This window comes from Cetorhinus maximus, chromosome 22 (assembly GCF_964194155.1).
Source record: "Cetorhinus maximus chromosome 22, sCetMax3.hap1.1, whole genome shotgun sequence".
In the NCBI taxonomy this organism is placed as follows: domain Eukaryota; kingdom Metazoa; phylum Chordata; class Chondrichthyes; order Lamniformes; family Cetorhinidae; genus Cetorhinus; species Cetorhinus maximus.
In genome coordinates, this window is record NC_135900.1 from 3,058,431 (window position 1) to 3,077,862 (window position 19,432).

Genomic DNA, 19,432 nt, shown 5'->3' on the forward strand with positions numbered 1-19,432 from the left:
AATCTTATATTCAAATAATTAATATCCACGAGATGGAATAAGATGACTAATTCCTTCTTTAAAAAGGATCGATCTTCAAGCAAATGCTTTAAAGCAGTGTAGCACTTCTGAACTCCAGCTTAGTATCAGGGAGCTTCAAGGTGCCAGTAACGACTCCCAACACTAAAATAAGTTTGACATCAAGTGGAAATCTGTTGATTCACTGCCAAGCAGTATTAAAGTTTAAAAGGGGGGAAATCCAGCCACCCTGTGGCAACATACAGCCCTTGGCAGCCAATTATACAAAATTTTTGAATCCTCACAGAAGGTTCCACCCTCTCCATCCTTTAGACTTCCCTAAATGCCAGGGGAGGACAGCAAGGAAGAAATAAAAACGCAAGTCTATAAAAAGAATGGTGAAGTTGTCTACTTACTCTGCTATGTCTGCATATCCACAGGAAGCAGCTGCATGCAATGGTATCCAACCTTCATTATCTGGCTGATTAATATTTGCAGAATGCTCCACTAGGAATTTCACCATATCCAGATTATCATCTATACATGCCTAGAAGAGATATAAAAAATGTATTTTTTCAATATTTGCTACAGATGGATAGTAGAGTCAAAAAAACTCAAGCACACCTTCTCATTATAGCATCTTACAGTACTCGTCCATGTACTAAATGAGCAAAGTTCAGATATTTGATGGCCGGGTCTTATTACTTGCAATTTGATCTTACTGCCAAAGCTACACCGCAAATTAGCATCAGGTAATTTTTTTTGTGTTCTTGATGAGTCAATTCATCATTGTTCCAAATCCAACAGGAAGACCAAGCAAATTAAATAACCTTCTTTTAAAAGTCAGAAAATGAGCACCAACAAATTTGCAGCTCTGACTTCCCATGTTCACTTTCCAAACATTCCAAATTGTTTGGGGGAAGAGTAGGGAACAAGAACGAAGGTTCAAGCATCCTGGACTTTTTTTTGAAGGTGAAGTGGGAGCATGAACAAAGAACAAATATAAAGAGAAAATGTTGCAAATTCCCAACAGTTTTGTCAGCAACTGCTGAAATGAAGGCAGGTTGCCAGTTTAAATGTAGATCCTTCATCAGAACTCTGCTAACACAATTTTTCTCTTTACAGAAGTTAATAGGCCAACGTTTTTATTTCAGGCTTGGCTTTTGTATTTCTGCCCCACTACTACAAAATAACTTATGGAATGTTTGAAACAAAACTCAACAATTTCAAACTAAAATATTCCATGATTACCTTCAAAATAAAACTGTTAGAATAAAAGAGAATTGGCATTTGGTGTTTGATGACTTCACAGATAACATGCCCAAAATATTGAAAGCAGTGACGAACAATGAAAATAAACTGGTGACAGTAAGTCAAATCACATTTCAATACATTTCATGCAGGCACACACTAACAAGTCCTTAAGAAACAGTTAGTACATTAAAGGACTTATTTTGAAAGTTAATGGTCATGATTACTGAACATCCATAAAAATAGAAAAGGTTTTGCCAAAGGCATTTGGGGAAAGAACGGTGTCACAATAATGTCCTTCTCAAACAACATAATTGAATTTAACGTGATTTACATCACCATCATGTTCTTCATAAATCTGTTCCAGAGTGTGAACCCGATAAATTAAAAACAGGGTACAAAACTGTAGTCAAAAACTTAATGCTTCACTGTCAAACTGACAAAAAGTAAACAAACCATGTCTATATTTCACATCAAAATCAACTGATAATAGCATAGTGCCTTAATGAAGAAAAGTTTAGCCTAATTATGATAAACCAATTATGCCACTTAAAATTGGAGGTTAACATATTTCTAAAATACTTGAGTGAAAGCAGTTTCACACCAGAGAGACAGCGATTAGTGCCAACAAGTTTGTCCTCTTTGGACAATATGTCTGGATTTTGAGATTGAAGCTCAGTACGAGGGAGCATAATTGCAGAAATCTGCCTCTCAATCTATGATTTCCCCTCTGAGACAAAAACGCTTAAACATTCCAGATATTTTTCCTCCAAATCAACGATGATTATATTTGTGTATACAGATATTCATGCACAGAGCACAACAATGAGGTTAACTGCATTTGGATAAATGCAGTCAGTTCTTTCCTTTAAGATCCTCACAAGAATCCTTCAAACATGCATGTATTTGGACCAATTTATTGAAACAGATAAACTCAAAGTCAGTGCTCTGCTGTACTATATTTGAACTGAAATCGTAGCTGATGCCACTTGTAGGTGATGTGATTATACCGTAACAAATAACACCAGTTCCTAATTAAAGTAGCTGGCATGTTCAACTTTGTAACTGACAAGAATAGGAATGGCAAATCCATCGTGTTATTTGCACAGTTTCTAAGTGGGAGGAGTATATAGCCCGACCACTTACCCGACAGCCTTTAAAATCAGAAAAATACCAATTTGCTAAATGCATACACTTCTTTAAATTAGGTTGATTGAGTCAGCTCCTTCATAGTCAGCTGGACGCATGACAACAGGAGTTTTTCAAAAAATTTATCATGCAACCCTGATATGCATTGTATCTGCCCTTCAAAACGTAACCCCTCAACGATCAGCTGGATTTTTTCTTCCCCCATTCAATATAGCATGAGCTATCATGGGGCAAAATAACAAAGAGATTTCCAGTCATTTTTTCTCTTTTGGAAATTAATTAAAATTTGCAATAACAGTTTCAACAACAAATTAGGCACTTGATAAACAATTCCAATAGTTAATGTTAAAATACACATATGTATATAACTGTGAAAAAAAAAATTCTGGAGTTTGTTTCACCATTTCAAAATAAATATGTAAATATTCTGCAGCCAAAAGCCATTTGATTTAGTGCCATTCAGTAATGACTGTTTGGGTGTTGGCCACTGTGAACCCACAACAATCTCAACCATTTCCTCAGGTTATCACCAACACCTCGCCTAGTGGTTAGTAGTGATGCAGGCCTCTATTTATCAAGATTGATCCTTAAGCTGATCGAGCATTTTTATTCTAATTAATTAGTGAACATATGCTTGAGATCTGCTGCTCCAAGGATTTCAGAATCAAGGAGAAAAAAATCAAAAACCAAAACCTTTAATATGAAAACTAGTGCTTTCACACAGAAGCTAGGTGCACTGTAACATATTTCACTTTCCAAAAGGGATTAGGAAGCTTCTATAAAAGGTAGCTAAGGAAGAAACTGAGGGAAATCCATCCTTAAAACTTGTCCAATGTCAGGAATTGGAAGACAACAAAGGGGGCTCCTTTATTGATCATGTCAAGCAATAGGCAAATCTTCCAGCACTTCCTGTAGGCAATGCATCATTCTGAAATGTATTTAAGCTCTTTGGCCGGAAACACCAATAGAAATGAGTGGCAAAAGTTTCAGCTATAAATTCTCACAGCCCTTAAGGAATTTTAAAAAACCAGCTTCATTCTCAATTCACCTCTCACCTCAACTAGCTACAAAGCTGTAACAATTCTTTAGCTGGTCACATGTCTGACAAACTACCAATCAGTTCAAATAGGAACATGCTCCCTGATTCTATTTTCTCCAGATGTGTCTCATGTCAGATTTCTGAAATGAGTATTACTTAAATTCACAAAGCTTCACTTATTGCTATTTTCAACGGATATTTTTCAAAGCCCTACATTTTATCTGACACTTACATATTATAAAGAATTAGTCACGTTATTGACTCAAGGTGAGAAAAGGAATCACTGGTTCTAGCTTTTCTTAGTTTTAGCATGAGTTGCAAACCAATGTTATTTTCTACTACGTTCACTCAAGTGATAGCCCTGTAAATCTTGTCTGCACCCTAACCAGTGCTTCTATATCCTTCTTGGTGCATTTCTGGCCGTGATATTCTAAGTGTGGTCTACCCAAGGTTCGATACAGGTTTAGCATAATTCCATTTCAATTCTCACAACAAGTGCAACTGCCACTTTTATGGGCACACAGAATAAAACTAGTCAAAACAGATTTTGTTTGCTAACCGTTAAAACATGGCCAAGGGCCTGGATCGAGAGCTAATTTCAGAGAACAGTCAGTAACAGCGCAACTTAGAGGTGAAAAGAGCAATGTAATATGTAGGGAGAGCTTCAAAGAGTGCCAGGGTGTAGATCAAATGAAGGTTGTGTTTGAACTGCAGTTTTGTAGTAAGGATGAACTTCCTAAAACAAGAGGATCAAATTTGTTAACTGCTATTTTGATTAGGATATCAAGTTATAGTAGTTGGTGTGTAGGCCTGACAAGTTACATCAAAGATGTATGATGCCAGATCAAAGCAACAAAGCTTTGAAAGAGCATAGGCACTCCTGAAGCTACTTCTTACAAGTAACATTGAACAGCTGACTACAAGTGGGCTGAGTTTCAACTACCCTTGATGGCTCCTATCCTGACAGGATACAAGCCCCGATACCCGAATGTCCGTTCTGCTGATGAAATCACTAAGATATGGTCTCATCAGAAAAGGTTGTCTGGTTTGGTAAACAGATGGAACGGATTATGAAGCTGGAGTTCTGTACTCAAGCAACATCTAGTCAATGAATAGGGTCAGGGTCATTTTGGGTGAGGAGACGGCCATTCCACCCATTGAGTCGATGCCAGGTCCCCATGAAACAATCCAGTCAGACCCAGTTCCTGCTCTATCCCTGTAGCCCTGCAGGTTTATTTCCTTCAAGTGCCCATCCAATTTCCTTTCAAAACCATCGATTGTCTCCGCTTTCACCACCCTTATAGACAGCGAGTTCCAGATCAGAATCTTAGCACAGTAGGAGGCCATTCAGCCCATGTTCACAGTGGCTCTCTAAATGAGCATTATGACCTAGTGCCATTGCCCTGCCTTTTCCCTGTACCCTTGCACTATGTAGAAAAGTTCTTCCTCATATTCTGGGGTTATATTTTTCTGGAGTTTAGAAAAATGTGAGGCAATCTGATTGAAACTGACAAAATTCTGAGAGGTTTGATAGGGTAGACGCTGAGAGATTGTTTCTCCCAGTTGAGAAGTCTCAAACACAGGGGTACAGTCTCTGGATAAGGGGCCAATCATTTAGGATTGAGAGGAGGAGAAATTGCTTTGCTCAAAGGTTTGTGAATCTTTGGAATTTTCTACCTCACAGGGTTGTAGATGCTCCATCATTGAGTACATTTAAGGCTGGGATAGGCAGATTTTTGGTCTCTCAGGGAAGGGATACGGAGAGCGAGCGGGAAAATGAAGTTGAAGCCCAAGGTCAGCCATTATCATAGAGTGGGGGAGCAGGTTCCACAAACCATATGGTATTCCTCCTGCATCTCTTGCCCAAAATATTAAATCAGTGACCCCTAGATCTTGTACCAATAGCCAAGGGAAGTTTTTCCTCGTCTACCTTATCTAAGCCAATCATAATCTTGTACACCGCCATCAAATCTCACATCAACCTCCTTTGCTCCAAAGAGAACAACCCTAGCCTTTCCAACCTAACCTTGTAACTAAGCCCCGCCCCCATTCTGGTAAATCTCCTCTCAACCTCTCAAGGACCTTCACATCTTTTCTAAAGTGTTACGACCAGAACTGCACACACTACTCAAGTTGGGGCCTAACCACAGCTTTATAAAAGGTTCAGCATAACTTCCATGTTTTTGTACCCAATGCCTCTATTTACGAAGCCCAAGGTCCCATATTGCTTTGCTAACCTCTCTCAATATGTTTTGAAAGAGACACCAAATAGCACAAAAATCGTACAACTATTTTGTTCGTGGAGCATGAACAGCACTGGCAAGGCCACATTTATCACCCATCCCCAGGAGCCGGGTGGTGGTGTTGGCCGCTCTGCTCATGCATGACAGTAATCCCGTGATGGCATGGGGTAGAGTGTTCACAGAAACAAACAGTGAAACAGCAGCGATACATGTCCAAATCAGGACTGTGTAGAGTTTGGATGGAGACCTTTGAGATAATTGAGCTCCTATAATATTGCTGGTCTCTTCCTTTTGGTTACAGGGTAGGAGCTGCCATTAGATGGTGTGGACAGTCCTCTTTGCATCAGGTTATGCTGTGCCTGAACTGTGAATATTAAGTGTTTCGTTCTCCACCCTTAACCATCAGCCTAAAACTTCTCCCTCAGAAACAACTGTAAAGTCTTCTAAGGCTAGGGCATTCAAGCTTATTGTCCTTATAGATCCCACAGGTATTTCATATTGAGTTTAGCTTAGTTTTCCCATGAATTTGCATATACTTCAAGTTGCTGCACAAACACATCTTTGATACTGATTTAAGATTAATCTACCAACTAGACAACATTTAACAAAAAAAAAACTTCTCAAACTGCAAGTCACCTGAAGTAAGCACACAGGGGCTTGAGGCATTGCATGTGGCCTTTAGTCTTGCTTCATGGGAATAGGTTTGGTACATAATCATGACTAAAGATTTCTTCAACAGTGTAAGCTAAAGCAAATACTGTATGAAAGGAATTGTAACTTTCTAAAAAGTACAAATTTAATATTTTAAATTCCAGTTCTTACACAAATTTTTGATAATCAAAGTAAAAATGAAGCCATGAGAAAGAAAAAGAGTTACAACAGGACAGAGAAAGGAAAAAGAGTTCCAGAAGATACAGTAACGTAGAAATACTGAACTTTACAAAAGATAACAGCAGATAGGTTTACAGCATGCTGACGTGAGTACTGCAATTAAACATCAAACAACCGCTGAGAAACATGGGATAATAATTTTTAGCTGCTGTCAAATGCCCAGACCAATGAGGGAGGCGACGACAATCAGTGCAGTTCTACAGTTTGCTCTATTGACCGAAGAACATGGAGGAAGATGCTTCTGATTCTTTTTCTTTTAAAAAATTGCTCATGACTCTAAGCTGTGTGGCAAGGAGACAAATATAAAAGGAGACTGACTGAATTTAAGAGGCTCTACACGAATGAAGTGGGCAGCTTAAGGAGCAGCTGCAGATAAATTTTTAGGGTGAATCCAATCCACATTGGAGTAAGAAAAATTAAACATATTTACATGATGAAGGGGTGCCCACTGGCAAAATGCTCAAAAATAGGAATAGGGGGTGGTGAACCTTTCTGTTCACTAATGACTGGTTGTCAACAAGAATACCTAAGTACTGGGTTGCAACTCAAGGTCATTTGCCTTCAAGTTAAAGCAAGTTATTCTAATCTTCCAGACATAATTGGAGAGAACACATTTGGAATAGAGATCAATTTCATACATCATTTCTTTTTATTCGTTCACAGGATGTGGGCTTCGCTGGCTGGGCCAGCATTTATTGCTCATCCCTAGCTGCCCTTGAGCTGGTGATGGTGAGCTGCCTTCTTGAACCGCTGCAACCCACAGTGCTGTTAGGAAGGGAGCTCCAGGATGTGGACCCAGTGATAATGAAGGAACAGCGATATATTTCCAAGTCAGGATGGTGAGTGACTTGGAGGGGAACTTTCAGGTGGTGGTGTTCCCATCTATCTGCTGCCCTTGTCCTTCTAGGTGGTTGTGGTCGTGGGTTTGGAAGGTGCTGGCGAAGGAGCCTTCGGTGATGGAGGGAGTGAATATTTTTGGATGTGGTGCCAATCAAGCGGGCTGCTTTGTCTTGGGCAGCCTCAAGCTTCTTGAGTGTTGTGGGAGCTGCACTCATCCAGGCAAGTGGAGAGGATTCCATCACACTCCTGACTTGTGCCTTGTAGATGGTGGATAGGCTTTGGGGAGTCAGGTAGTGAGTTACTCGCCACAGGATTCCTAGCCTCTGACCTGCTTTTGTAGCCACAGTATTTATATGGCTAGTCTAATTCAATTTCTGGTCAATGGTAACCCCCAGGATGTCGATAGTGGGGGATTCAGTGATGGTAATGTCATTGAACATCAAGGGGCGATGGTTGGATTCTCTCTTGTTGGCAGTGGTTATTGCCTGACGCTTGTGTGGCACAAATGTTACTTGCCACTTGTCAGCCCAAGCCTGGATATTGTCCAGGTCCTGCTGGATTTGGACATGGACTGCTTCAGTGCCATCAAAAAGATATTGACGCATTGAAGAGGATTCAGAGAGGAGTTGAAAGGGTGTTTTCAGGACTTAAAATTCCAAGACATAGCAGCGAGTATACATACAACCAGGCTTGTCATTCAGTTTTTGTTTTGAGGGGAGGAAGTGGGAGAAGGGGGCAAAAAGCCTAATCCATATGCAAAAGTAAAAACGCCTTCAACTTTATGTTAATATAGTATCATAGGATGCAATTAGAAAATTGGAAAACTGATAAGCCTCCTAAGAGTCAAAATCATTCCCTCCCCAACATTCCCAACCAGTAATGGATTTGTTCAGAAAATTCAGAGCAGAATCAGCAAATACTGCTTCAGTAAACTCAAGATAGCAATTTTTGTCAAGGAAGAGACTGGTGTCTCAAGTTTTGATAAGGTAGATTAGAATACACTGTAGACCATAACAGACCTTATGCTACTGCCAGCAAGAAAAAGTGTCATTTGTGAAAACATCCAACAAGGTTTAAACAAATAGAAATTGTGCAATTTTGACCATCTTATGGTGTCGCAAAGAAATGCTCACAACTCCCCTCAGGCAATTCAATAAATTGGGCCTTATGGACTGATCTATGGAAGGGGCAGGTTATATGTACCTGTACACATGTACATGATTCCAATTTTACTACCCGTTCTCTTTAAATGTTGAGTCTAAACTGCCATATTTATAAATTTATGAAAATTATATCCCTTGCCTTTCTAAAATTACATTTCACTCCCTCTCTTGGAAGGATATGCTGCCGCAAAGACAGTTCATCTACATGTAATTTTCGAACAGATATCTTATACACATTTAATTTGGGAAGAGAGCCTACAGCTAAAATGCCATTAGATAGGACCACGGAAATTTACAACACAGACATAATTCAGCACATCTCTGTGGTCGTTCTTCTGGAGAAAAACTAATCTCAGCCACCATATTGATTACGAACCCACCTGAACATATAGTTATGTAAATAAATGACCCATCAATACAGTGATGGTGCAGTGTCAATGACTAAAAAAATTCCTGTGCAAGCCTAACTCTCTGGAGCCTATAAAGTTGTGTCATCTTAGCCCAGTTATACGGTGGAAATTGGACAAATAGCGTCTAAACAGCCCTTAAAAATTCTGAAATCAAATTCTACTCTCCGCAAACTTGAGGTCATCCAAAACTCTGCTGTCAGAGCCATAGCTCGCAGCAAGTCCCATTCCCGTCACCCATGCTCACTGAACTATTTTGGTTCGCAAACACCATCTTGATTTCAAAATTCTCATCCGTTTTCAAATCCCTCTATCACCTTGCCCTTCCCTATCTCAAATCTCCTCCAACCCCACAACTCTGAGTTATGTGCACTCCAAATTCAGCCCTTTGTGCATTCCCAATTAAATTTCCTCCATTATTGGTGTCCATGCCTTCAGTTGCCTAGGCTCCAAGCTCTGGAATTCCCTCCCATTGCCTCTGTACTTTGCTTTCTCTTTGAAGTCACTCCTTAAAAACTACCTCTTCGACCAAGTTGTTGGTCATCTAACATCTCCTGTGTGGCTCAGTCTTGCCTTGTTTTAGTATTTCTCTGAAGCACTTGAGATGTTTCATTATGTTAAAGGTACCATATGTTGCTGCTGTTCTTCACTCGGTTTGTTCAACCTACTGCCTTTATTCATAGTTTTTATACTACCTTTTGTTCACTAAAATTTAGGGCAATATATGATTGTTCAATTAGCAGAAATCATTAACATGGCATTTGAACCAAACAGATGCAATTGTCCACCCTAGATGCAAGATTTAATTCATGGTATCACACTAAAAATGAAAACTCAATTAGCAGATTTCTCAATTTTGACCAATAAATGCCTGAAATTGAGGGGCTGAATGGCCTACTTCTCCTATTTTGTACTTTCTTACAAGATGCACTGCAGCAATTCACCAAGCCTCCTTCAACAGTACCTTCCAAACCTTCGATCTCTACCTTGAAGGACAAGGGCAGCAGACTACCACCTGGGAGTTCCAGTAATCACTTCTAGGTGGTAGTCTGCTGCCCTTGTCCTTCTAGGTAGAGATCAAAGGTTTGGAAGGTACTGTCGAAGGAGGCTTGGTGAATTGCATCCTATGATACTATATTAACATCGCTCATCACATCTCTTGCATATAGTATACTGTTGCCACTATGCGTCGGTGATGGAGGTGACTGTATAAGGAGGTGGATGATGTGCCAATCAAGCAGGTTGCGTTGTCATAGAGAGGGCTGAGCTTCTTCCATGTTGTTGGCGCTGCACTCATCCAGGCAGGTGGAGAGTATTCTATCACACTCTTGACTTCTGCCTTGTAGATGGGAGGCAAACTTTGGGGAGAAAGGAGGTGCATTATTCACTGCAGAATTCCTAGCCTCTGACCTGCTCTTGTAGCCATAGAATTTATATGGCTGGTCCAGTTAAGTTTCTGGTCAACAGTAACCCCCCAGCATGTTGATCGTGGGAATTCCGCAATGGTAATGCATTGGGGGTAAGGGGGAGAAGGTTAACTTTTCTCTTTTTGGAGAAAGTTATTGCCTGTTACAACTATCCATGTCATGAATGGAATAAAACTTTGTTTCATTTCACTTAACTTCACATAAAAAAGACCTACCTATGAAACTCAAAATTAAATTTAGTGCAATTTTCAGCATCATTTTTTTTTTAAAGACAACAAACTGTTCTCTCAAGTAACCACAAAAAACTATGCTCAGAATGCATTCTTAAACCAGTTTTAATTTGACCAACAGATTTTAGGCTGTCAAAGGCAGTGGATTAAATACCAGCCTTGCACCACTGAGATCTTGATGCCGTTTCAGGCCAAACTGATGGCAAGTGTGCTGACTGCTGGCTGGAAGGGTCCCAAGCTTCACTGGTCTTTGGGCTCTCACTGCAGCAGTCTCAATCCAGTTCCTAATTGACATTGGCACTGAACTCAATCTCCCACAGAAGCCACTGGGTGACTAGCATGTGAAAACAAAACAAAAAATGCCTGGCTTAGGCACATTTTTGGAACAGGAAATAATGAGTTTTATTATTCAGCTCACCAAGTTATACCTGACACAGTGCTTTATGCTGATCACGGTTTGCTAAATCCCTCGTTTTGACATCGGGAAAATTAGCAAATTGCAAATTACAATTTTCCAAAAGAAAAAAATCACGAGTGGCTAATTTCACAACTTTCCATAGACGAGTTGGTAAAAAGCATCAAAAACAAAATCACAGAATTCAGGACTGATAGCGTCAACAGAAACAACCAACTATTTGAAATAACGAAGGGTATACTGCCCTTGGAAGTAGTACAGCACAGATTGACCATAATAATACCAGGGCTTAAACGGTTAAATCATGAGGGCAAATGGCAAAACCATGGCTTGCATTCCTGAATTTGGAAGGTTTAGCAGCGATCTAATGGAGGTTTTTAAAATCATACAAATTCAATAGGGAAAAACAGAAAAATTGGTTCCCCTGGTGGTGGGATCGGGAAGCACTTTTTTCCATGTTCTAAACAGCAGAAATTGACCTGAAATATTGACAATCAACTGCACTGCTTTGCCCTAGATGTTGTCAAGCTTTTTGAGTATTGTGGGAGCTGCACTCATCCAAGCAAGTGGAGAGTATTCCATCACACTCCTGACTTGTGGCTTACAGATGGTGGACAAGCTTCGCAGAGTCAGGAAGTGAGTTACATCCCACAGAATTCCCAGACTCTGACCTGCTCTTGTAGCCACAGTATTTATTTGGCTGGGCAGTTCAGTTTCTGGACGATGGTAACTCCCAGGATGCTGATGAGGATTCAGCGATAATAATGCCACTCAATGTCAAGGAGAGATGGTTAGATTCTCTCTCGTTGGAGATGGTCATTGCCTGGCACTTGTGTGGTTTGAATGTTACTTGCTACTTCTCAGACCAACAATTTTGTGGATAAGTCAATGAAAATTCCAAATAGCAAATTTCTCCACATCTGCAACAATCCACAATTGAGAAGCCTAAAATACATGGCACCAAGAAAATAACCATAACATTGAACAATCAAACTCTGGCTGCACATTGGTTGGGACATACCTGGGAGATCATTGCTCCCTTGATCAGGCTATTCATTATTCAGCTAAAAAAAAGAGTTGATTGTGGCGTGATTTCATTATTTTCTGGGCCCAGGAGCCGATTGATGCATTGTAATCAAGCACAAACTACTTTAATGCTACTTTCTATTCACGGAAACACTGCTGGCTTCAGGTCATTTTGTCTTCTCAATCAATTTCATACAGGTATATTTCATTTTGCTACTGACACTGCTCAATGTTTTGTCATTTCATTAAGAATTGGCTGGTTTTTATTTTTATTTGTTCATGGGATGTATGGGTGGCTGGGCTAGTATTTATTGCCCATCTCTAATTGCCCTCAAGAAGATGCTGAGCTGCCCGCTAGAATCGCTGCAGTCCATGTGCTGTAGGAACACCCAGGGTGCTGTCAGAGAGGGAGCTCCAGGATTTTGACCCAGTGACAGTGAAGGAGCTGCGATATAATTCCATGTTAGGATGGTGAGGACTTAGAGGGGAACATCCAATGGTGGTGTTCCATGCATCTGCTGCCCTAGGTGGTACAGGTAGCGGGTTTCGAAAATGCTGTCTAAGGAGCCTTGGTGAGTTGCTGCAGTGCATCTCGCAGATGATACGCACTGTGACCACTGTGCGTAGGGGTGGAGGGAGTGAATGTTTGTGGATGGGATGCCAAACAAGCAAGCTGCTTTGTCCTGGACAAAGCTTCTTGACTGTTGTTGGAACTGTCCTCATCCAGGCAAGTGGAGAGTATTCCATCACATTCCTTACCTGTGCCTTGTACATAGTGGACAGGTTTTGTGGAGTCCAGAAGTGAGTTATTAGCTGCAGAATTCCCAGCCTCTAATTTGCTCTTATAGTACTGAAGACATGTGCTCCAGAACTTGCTGTGCCCCTTGCCTGCCCTGTACAGCTACAGTGCTGGCATCTACCCAGCTGTGTGGAAAATTACTCACATATGTCCTGTATACAAAAAGCAAGACAAATCCAACCCAGCCAATTACTGAGTGAAAAGCAAAATACTGCGGATGCTGGAAATTTGAAATGAAAAATGGAAAATGTTGGAAAAACTCAACAGGTCTAACAGCATCATTGTACCACTCCCAGTAACACCCCTTTGTCCCTTTGTTCATGACATCTTTGTCAACCACTCCTTTGCCTCCATCTATCTATCGCTGGCCTTCTATCCAGCTTCACCTGCTCCACCCTCCTGAAAGAGTATAACTTTCATCACATTTTTACTTCTCTTTAGCTCTGAAAAAGAGTTATACGGACTCGAAGCGTTAACCCTTTCTTTCTCTCCACAGATGCTGTTAGGCCTGCTGAGATTTTCCAGCATTTTCTGTTTTTGTTCCAGCCAATTACTGCCCCAGTCTACTCGCCACCATCAGCAAAGTGCTTTAAGCGGCACTTGCTTAGCAATAACCTGCTCACTGACACCCAGTTTGTGTTCCGCCAGGGTCACTCAGCTCCTGACCTCATTACAGCCTTGGTGCAAACATGGACAAAAGAGCTGAACTCCAGAAGTGAGAGTGACTGCCCTGGACTTCAAGGCAGCATTTGACCAAGTGTGTCATCAAAGAGCCCTGGCAAACTGAGGTCAATGGAAACCAGGCGGAAAACTCTCTACTGGCTGGAGTCAGACCTAGCACAAAGAAGCTTGACACCATCCAGGACAAAGCAGCCCGCTTAATTGGCACCACATCCACAAACATTCATTCCCTCCGCCACCGACGCACAGTAGCAGAAGTGTGTGCCATCTACAAGATGCACTGCAGGAGTTCACCAAGACCCCTTCGACAGCACCTTCCAAACCCACAACCATTACCATCTAGAAGGACAAGGGCAGCAGACACATGGGAACACCACCATCTGGAAGTTCCCTCCAAGTCACTCACCATCCTGACTTGGAAGTATATTGCTGTTCCTTGAGTGTCGCTGGGTCAAAATCCTGGAACTCCCTTCTTAACAGCACTGTGGGTGTACCTACACCACATGGACTGTAGCAGTTCAAGAAGGCAGCTCACCACCACCTTCTGAAGGGCAATTGGGGATGGGCAATAAATTATTGAAAAAAAAAGCGGGGGGGGGGAAAGAAACGGGGTGGGGATGGGAAGTTTAAGATCTAAAGTTGTTGAATTCAATATTCAGCCCAGAGGGCTGTGAAGTGCCTAGTCGGAAGATGAGGTGGATTTAGATCTTAAACTCCCCCTCCCCCCATCCCGTTTCTTCACCCCACCCCCCCCACCCCCCGCTTTTTTTTTCAATAATTTATATAGATTCTTCTTTCCCCACCTATTTCCATTATTTTTAAATCTAAAACTAAAACCTTTAGTCTTTCCACCCCACCCCCACTAGAGCTGTACTTTGAATATCCTGTCTTCCATTCTTAATTAGCACTTTTCTCAGACAAATACCACCACCTTCAACACCTCTTTGACCCTTTTGTCTTTGACATCTTTTGATTATCTGCTCATCTCCACAATCACCACACCACACCCTCAATGTCTCTCTCTCCACCACCCCCCCCCACCCCACCCCACCCACCTTAAACCAATTTATATTTCTCCCTTCTTCTAACTATGCTCCAGTTCTGCCGAAGGGCCATGAAGGCTCGAAACGTTAACTGATTTCTTCTCCGCCGATGCTGCCAGACCTGCTGAGTTTTTCCAGGTAATTCTGTTTTTGTTTTGGATTTCCAGCATCCGCAGTAGCTTTTAGCTTTTTGTTTTTACCATTATCCCTTGACATTGAATTGCATTACCATCACTGGAATCCCCCACTATCAACATCCTGGGGGTTAACATTGACTGAAACTGAACTAGCCATATAAATACTGTGGTTACAACAGCAGGTCAGGGGCTAGGAATCCTGAGGCGAGTAACTCACCTCCTGACTCCCCGAAGCCTGTCTACCATCTTAAAGGCACAAGTCAGGAGTGTGATGGAATGCTCTCCACTTGCCTGGATGAGTGCAGCTCCCACAATACTCAAGAAGCTTGACAACACCCAGGGCAAAGCAGCCCAGTTGATTGGCACCCCATCCAAAAACATTCACTCCCTCCACCACTGATGCATAGTGGCAGCAGCGTGTACCATCTAGAGATGCACTGCAGCAACTCGCCAAGGCTCCTCAGACAGCACCTTCCAAACTCACTACCGCTACAATGTAGAATGACAAGGGCAGTAGACAGATGGGCACACCACCACCTCGAAGTTCCCCTCCAATCTACTTACCATCCTTACTTGGAAATATATTGTCATTCCTTCACTGTTGCTGGGTCAAAATCCTGGAACTCCCTCCCTAACAGGACTGTGGGTGTACCTACACCACATGGATTGCAGCGGTTCAAGGAGGCAGCTCACCACCACTTTCTCAAGGACAACTCGGGATGGGCAATAAACGGTGGCCTAGCCAGCAACGTTCACATCCGATGAGCGAATAAAAACAAGCCACAGTACTTACATGGCTGGTCCAATTCAGTGTCTGGTCAATGATTATTTTTTGTCCCTCTATTACTCAGATTTGTGATTTTACACTCGATTTTACAACTTAAGAAAAGCTTAAAGAATATGCTGTCTCTGATTGAAGTACAAGATATCCCGGTAGGAGTCATGATCAGCTTTAAGCAGGATCCTAAAAGTCGTTTAAAAACAATAGAATAATATTTAGAAATGCCTTTCACGACCACCAGACGTCTCAAAGCACTTTACAGCTAATGGAGTACTTTTGAAGTGCAGTCACTGTTGTAATGTTTGGCCCCTAAATACTGTTCAACGTAACAGCTGTATATTTCAGTTCTGGATTGTGCAGGTTAAGTTTTTCACATCAGCCTCAACATAAAGTAATGCAAATTAAAATGATCGTTTGATTCCAGGGATTAATAAGAGGAACTTGCAAAGCTGGGTTGATGCGTTTTAAGCTGCTGTCGTGGCAGGTTGCAGAAGTGTTCATCCATAGATGGAGAAACTCCAATCTCTCCAGCCTCAGCAGAGATTAATAGGGCATGTTACAAGCAGCAACTGCAAAAGTGTAAATTTGGCCAAGTTGATTTAAATTTTCACTGCAAGAAATCTAGCCAGCAAAAAAAATAAATTGACATTGAATCTGGGACCCAAAATGCTTTTTGATTTAATTGTTAAGTTTTAAGTTAGCTGATCCCTGCCAGCACATTACAACTGGTCTTGGAATCCCCACATTAAGACAGAAAAAAAAGTTCAGGGTTCCCATACCTGATCACCTTTATCCACACTTCCTTAGCTTGAATCAATTTCAAAACTCTCTAGAGTTCCATCCCACACAAACACAGCTGTATCCTATTCCAAAGTTCCAGTTACCCCTACACATCGACCTATGCTAACTCAATGTCCTTCAGGATACCAAATTTCTTACCTGCAAATGTATGGCCTTAAGCTTTAGAAGGAGTAGACTATATGGCCCCTCAAGTCTGATTTATCATTCAATAAGATAATGGCTAATCTTTATTACTTTCATGCCCTACCCCATTTTATCTCATTTCCCTTAATATCCAAAAATCTGCTTATCTCATCCTTGAATATACTCCCACGGCCTTCTGGTGTAGAGTATTGCAAAGATTCACAATGCTTTAAGAAATGTCTCCTCATTCAGTAGCTGATCCCTTATCCTGACATTGTTTGCCCAGGTGGGGACTATAGAACATGGGGCCACGATCCAGCGTCTACCCTGTCAAGTCCTCAAAGGATTTTATACATTTCAATGAGATCATCTCTTATTCCTCTGAACTCCAGATACTATCGGCCCCTTTCACTCAACCTTTTCTCAAATAACAGCTCTCTAAATCCCAGGAATCAATCTAGTGAATCACTCATGCCAAGGCAACAACTTGTATTTATATAGCACATTTAACGTAATAAAACATCGTAAGGTGCTTCACAATGGCATTATGTAAAAATAAAGCTACATAAGATGATCTTGGGGCAGATAACTAAAAGCTTGGTCAAAGGAGTGAGTTTAAGGTGTGCCTTAAGAGAAACGGAGATGGAGAAGAATTGGGCGCAGACAGCTTAAGGCAATGTCACCAATGGTGAAGTGAATAAAATCAGGATGCTCAATAGACCAGAATTAGAGCAGCAGCAAGATTTCAAAAGGTTGTAGGGCTGGGGAGATTACAAAGATAGGAAGGGGAGAGACCATGGGTGGATTTGAAAACAAGGGTAAAAATGTTTAAAATCAAGGTGTTAGAGCCAATATAGGTCAGCATGCACAGGGTGATCAGCGAATGGGACTCAGTGCAAGTGAAAGCAGAAGTTTTGTATAACCTCAAATTTAGGGAGGGTAGGAGGCCAGCCAAGAGTGTGTTAGGATAGTCAAGGTTAGTGGTAACAAAGGGGTTCAACAGATGAGCTGAGACAGGGATGGATTCAGGTAACATTGTAGAGGGCAACTAAGGAGTCTTAGTGACGGCACAGGCATGTGGTCGGAGGCTCATCTCGGAGTTGATAATGACACCAAGATTGCCAACAGTTTGATTCAGCCTCAGTTGTCAGGAAGAGGGATGGAGTCAGTGGCTTGGTGGTCGAGCTTGGGGTAACCAAAAATGACGGCTTTGGTCTTCTCAACATTTAATTAGAGGAAACTTCTGCTCATACAGTACTGGATGTCAGACAAGCAGTCTGACAATTGAGAGTGCGTAAGGCAAATATATCAGTCCTCAGGTTAAGGTTGGGGAGCTGGGGTGGGGAGCAGCTGGGGAGGCTACTCCAGGTGTGGTCTCAAAGACCTATATAATTGCAACAAGACTTCTTTACTAACGCTCCAACCACCTTGCAATTGACGCTAGCATATCATTTGCCTTCCCAACTGCTTGCTGTACCTGCATGTTAACACTGTGATTCACATGTGAGAACACCCAAATCCCTCTGAATGCCAACATTTATGCGCATTTCACATTGTCACGAGCCAGAGGTAAAATAGCCAAGACAAACAACTTTCCTTCATTCTCCCCACATCTATCCTACCTCAAACCCTTCAAACCCAGGTATATTCTTTGGTGCTCCAGCTTCTGTTGCATCCATTTTCTGCTCCTCCACCAGAGGCAGACCATCCTTTGCCTCGGAATTACTCTCCTCAAATCTAACTTTTTCATCTTGCCATTCTTCTCCCAATTTCAGACAGCTTAAATATAACTTGTCAAAATCATGCTTTAAATTGCCACTAGAAAGAGTGGACTATTTAAAAATAAAGGATCTCCTATTTAACTTGGAGATGAGAACCTTTTTTTTCTCCTAGAAGGTCTTGAATCTTGGGAACTCTCTTCCCCAGAGAGCAGTGGAAGCAGGGTCATTGAATATTTTTAAGGCAGAGGTAGATAGATTCTTGACTAACAAGAGGCAAAGGCTATCAGAGATAGACAGAATGCGGAGTTGAGGCTACAATCAGATCAGTCATAATCTTATTGAATGGCGAAGCAGACTCAAGGGGCCAAATAGCATATTCCTCCTCTTAATTCATATGTTCATTTTTCCTAATTCTTAACCTTCAGCCTTAATAGCGACATAAGGTTGCAGTAACATGCAGGAAAACACATTTTCCCTTGAATTATTTTTAGCCATTGAAATTGTTCAGTACCTCCAGAGGATCATTCTTGGCTCTGATGAGGAATAAAACATCACAACATCAGGCCTCATTCTATCCTGTATAGTGACTTGGGAAAGTTTGTGACAAATAAAGGTGCTGAAAAATGCAAGATGTCACTGGCAATAGTGGCCACGGAACCATACATCATAATGTTGGAAAAAAGGCGGAATAAAACAGATGAGAAAAAAAATACAACTTTCCTTCCCTTTCTCTCCCTTCATGCATTTGGTTCATGTCCAATGCTTTGCACCAAATACTGATCAATCCGCTCCTGAAGATTCAATTATGGCAAGCTACTATTCTACCAGCGGCAATGCCCTCTAATTACTCACCACCCACCCAGCTAAGGGAAACTAAAATGAGACCCTGATCAGTTCTAGAGCATCCGAGTGTCTGTGTACCACATACCCACACGAGCTGCATTTCCAGAACTCTCAATCTTGAAGGGTGGAGGGTGGGGGTGGGGTGAAAATTTAGTCGAGAAGCTAGTTGCTTAGTTTGAGTCTTTTCTACTGACTCTAGCTTTTTGTGCCTCACACTTCAACATCACACTTACAGACAAGCCCAAATCCTTACACTCAGTATCTCAGTAAGAATCTCAGCATCTTAGAGAACAGAAGGCTGCCATTCTGCCCATCATACTTACGTTGGCTCTTTGAAAGAGCTATCCAATTATTCCCACTCCTTCTGCGTTTACCCCCATTGCCCGAAAATCTTTCCTTTTCAAGTATTTATACAAATGACTTTT

General features: G+C 41.5%; 1 protein-coding gene across 18 annotated transcripts in view; it reads right to left on the reverse strand.

Annotated features, from left to right (window-relative positions):
* Window positions 1-19,432, reverse strand: part of ppp1r12a (protein phosphatase 1, regulatory subunit 12A) — a 188,591-nt gene that overhangs the window by 110,307 nt on the left and 58,852 nt on the right. For all 18 annotated transcript variants that reach the window (XM_078567618.1, XM_078567610.1, XM_078567602.1 and 15 more), the window contains exon 2: window positions 414-544. In XM_078567618.1, the coding sequence (XP_078423744.1) occupies window positions 414-544 (131 nt within the window). The remainder of the gene's footprint in view (window positions 1-413; window positions 545-19,432) is intronic.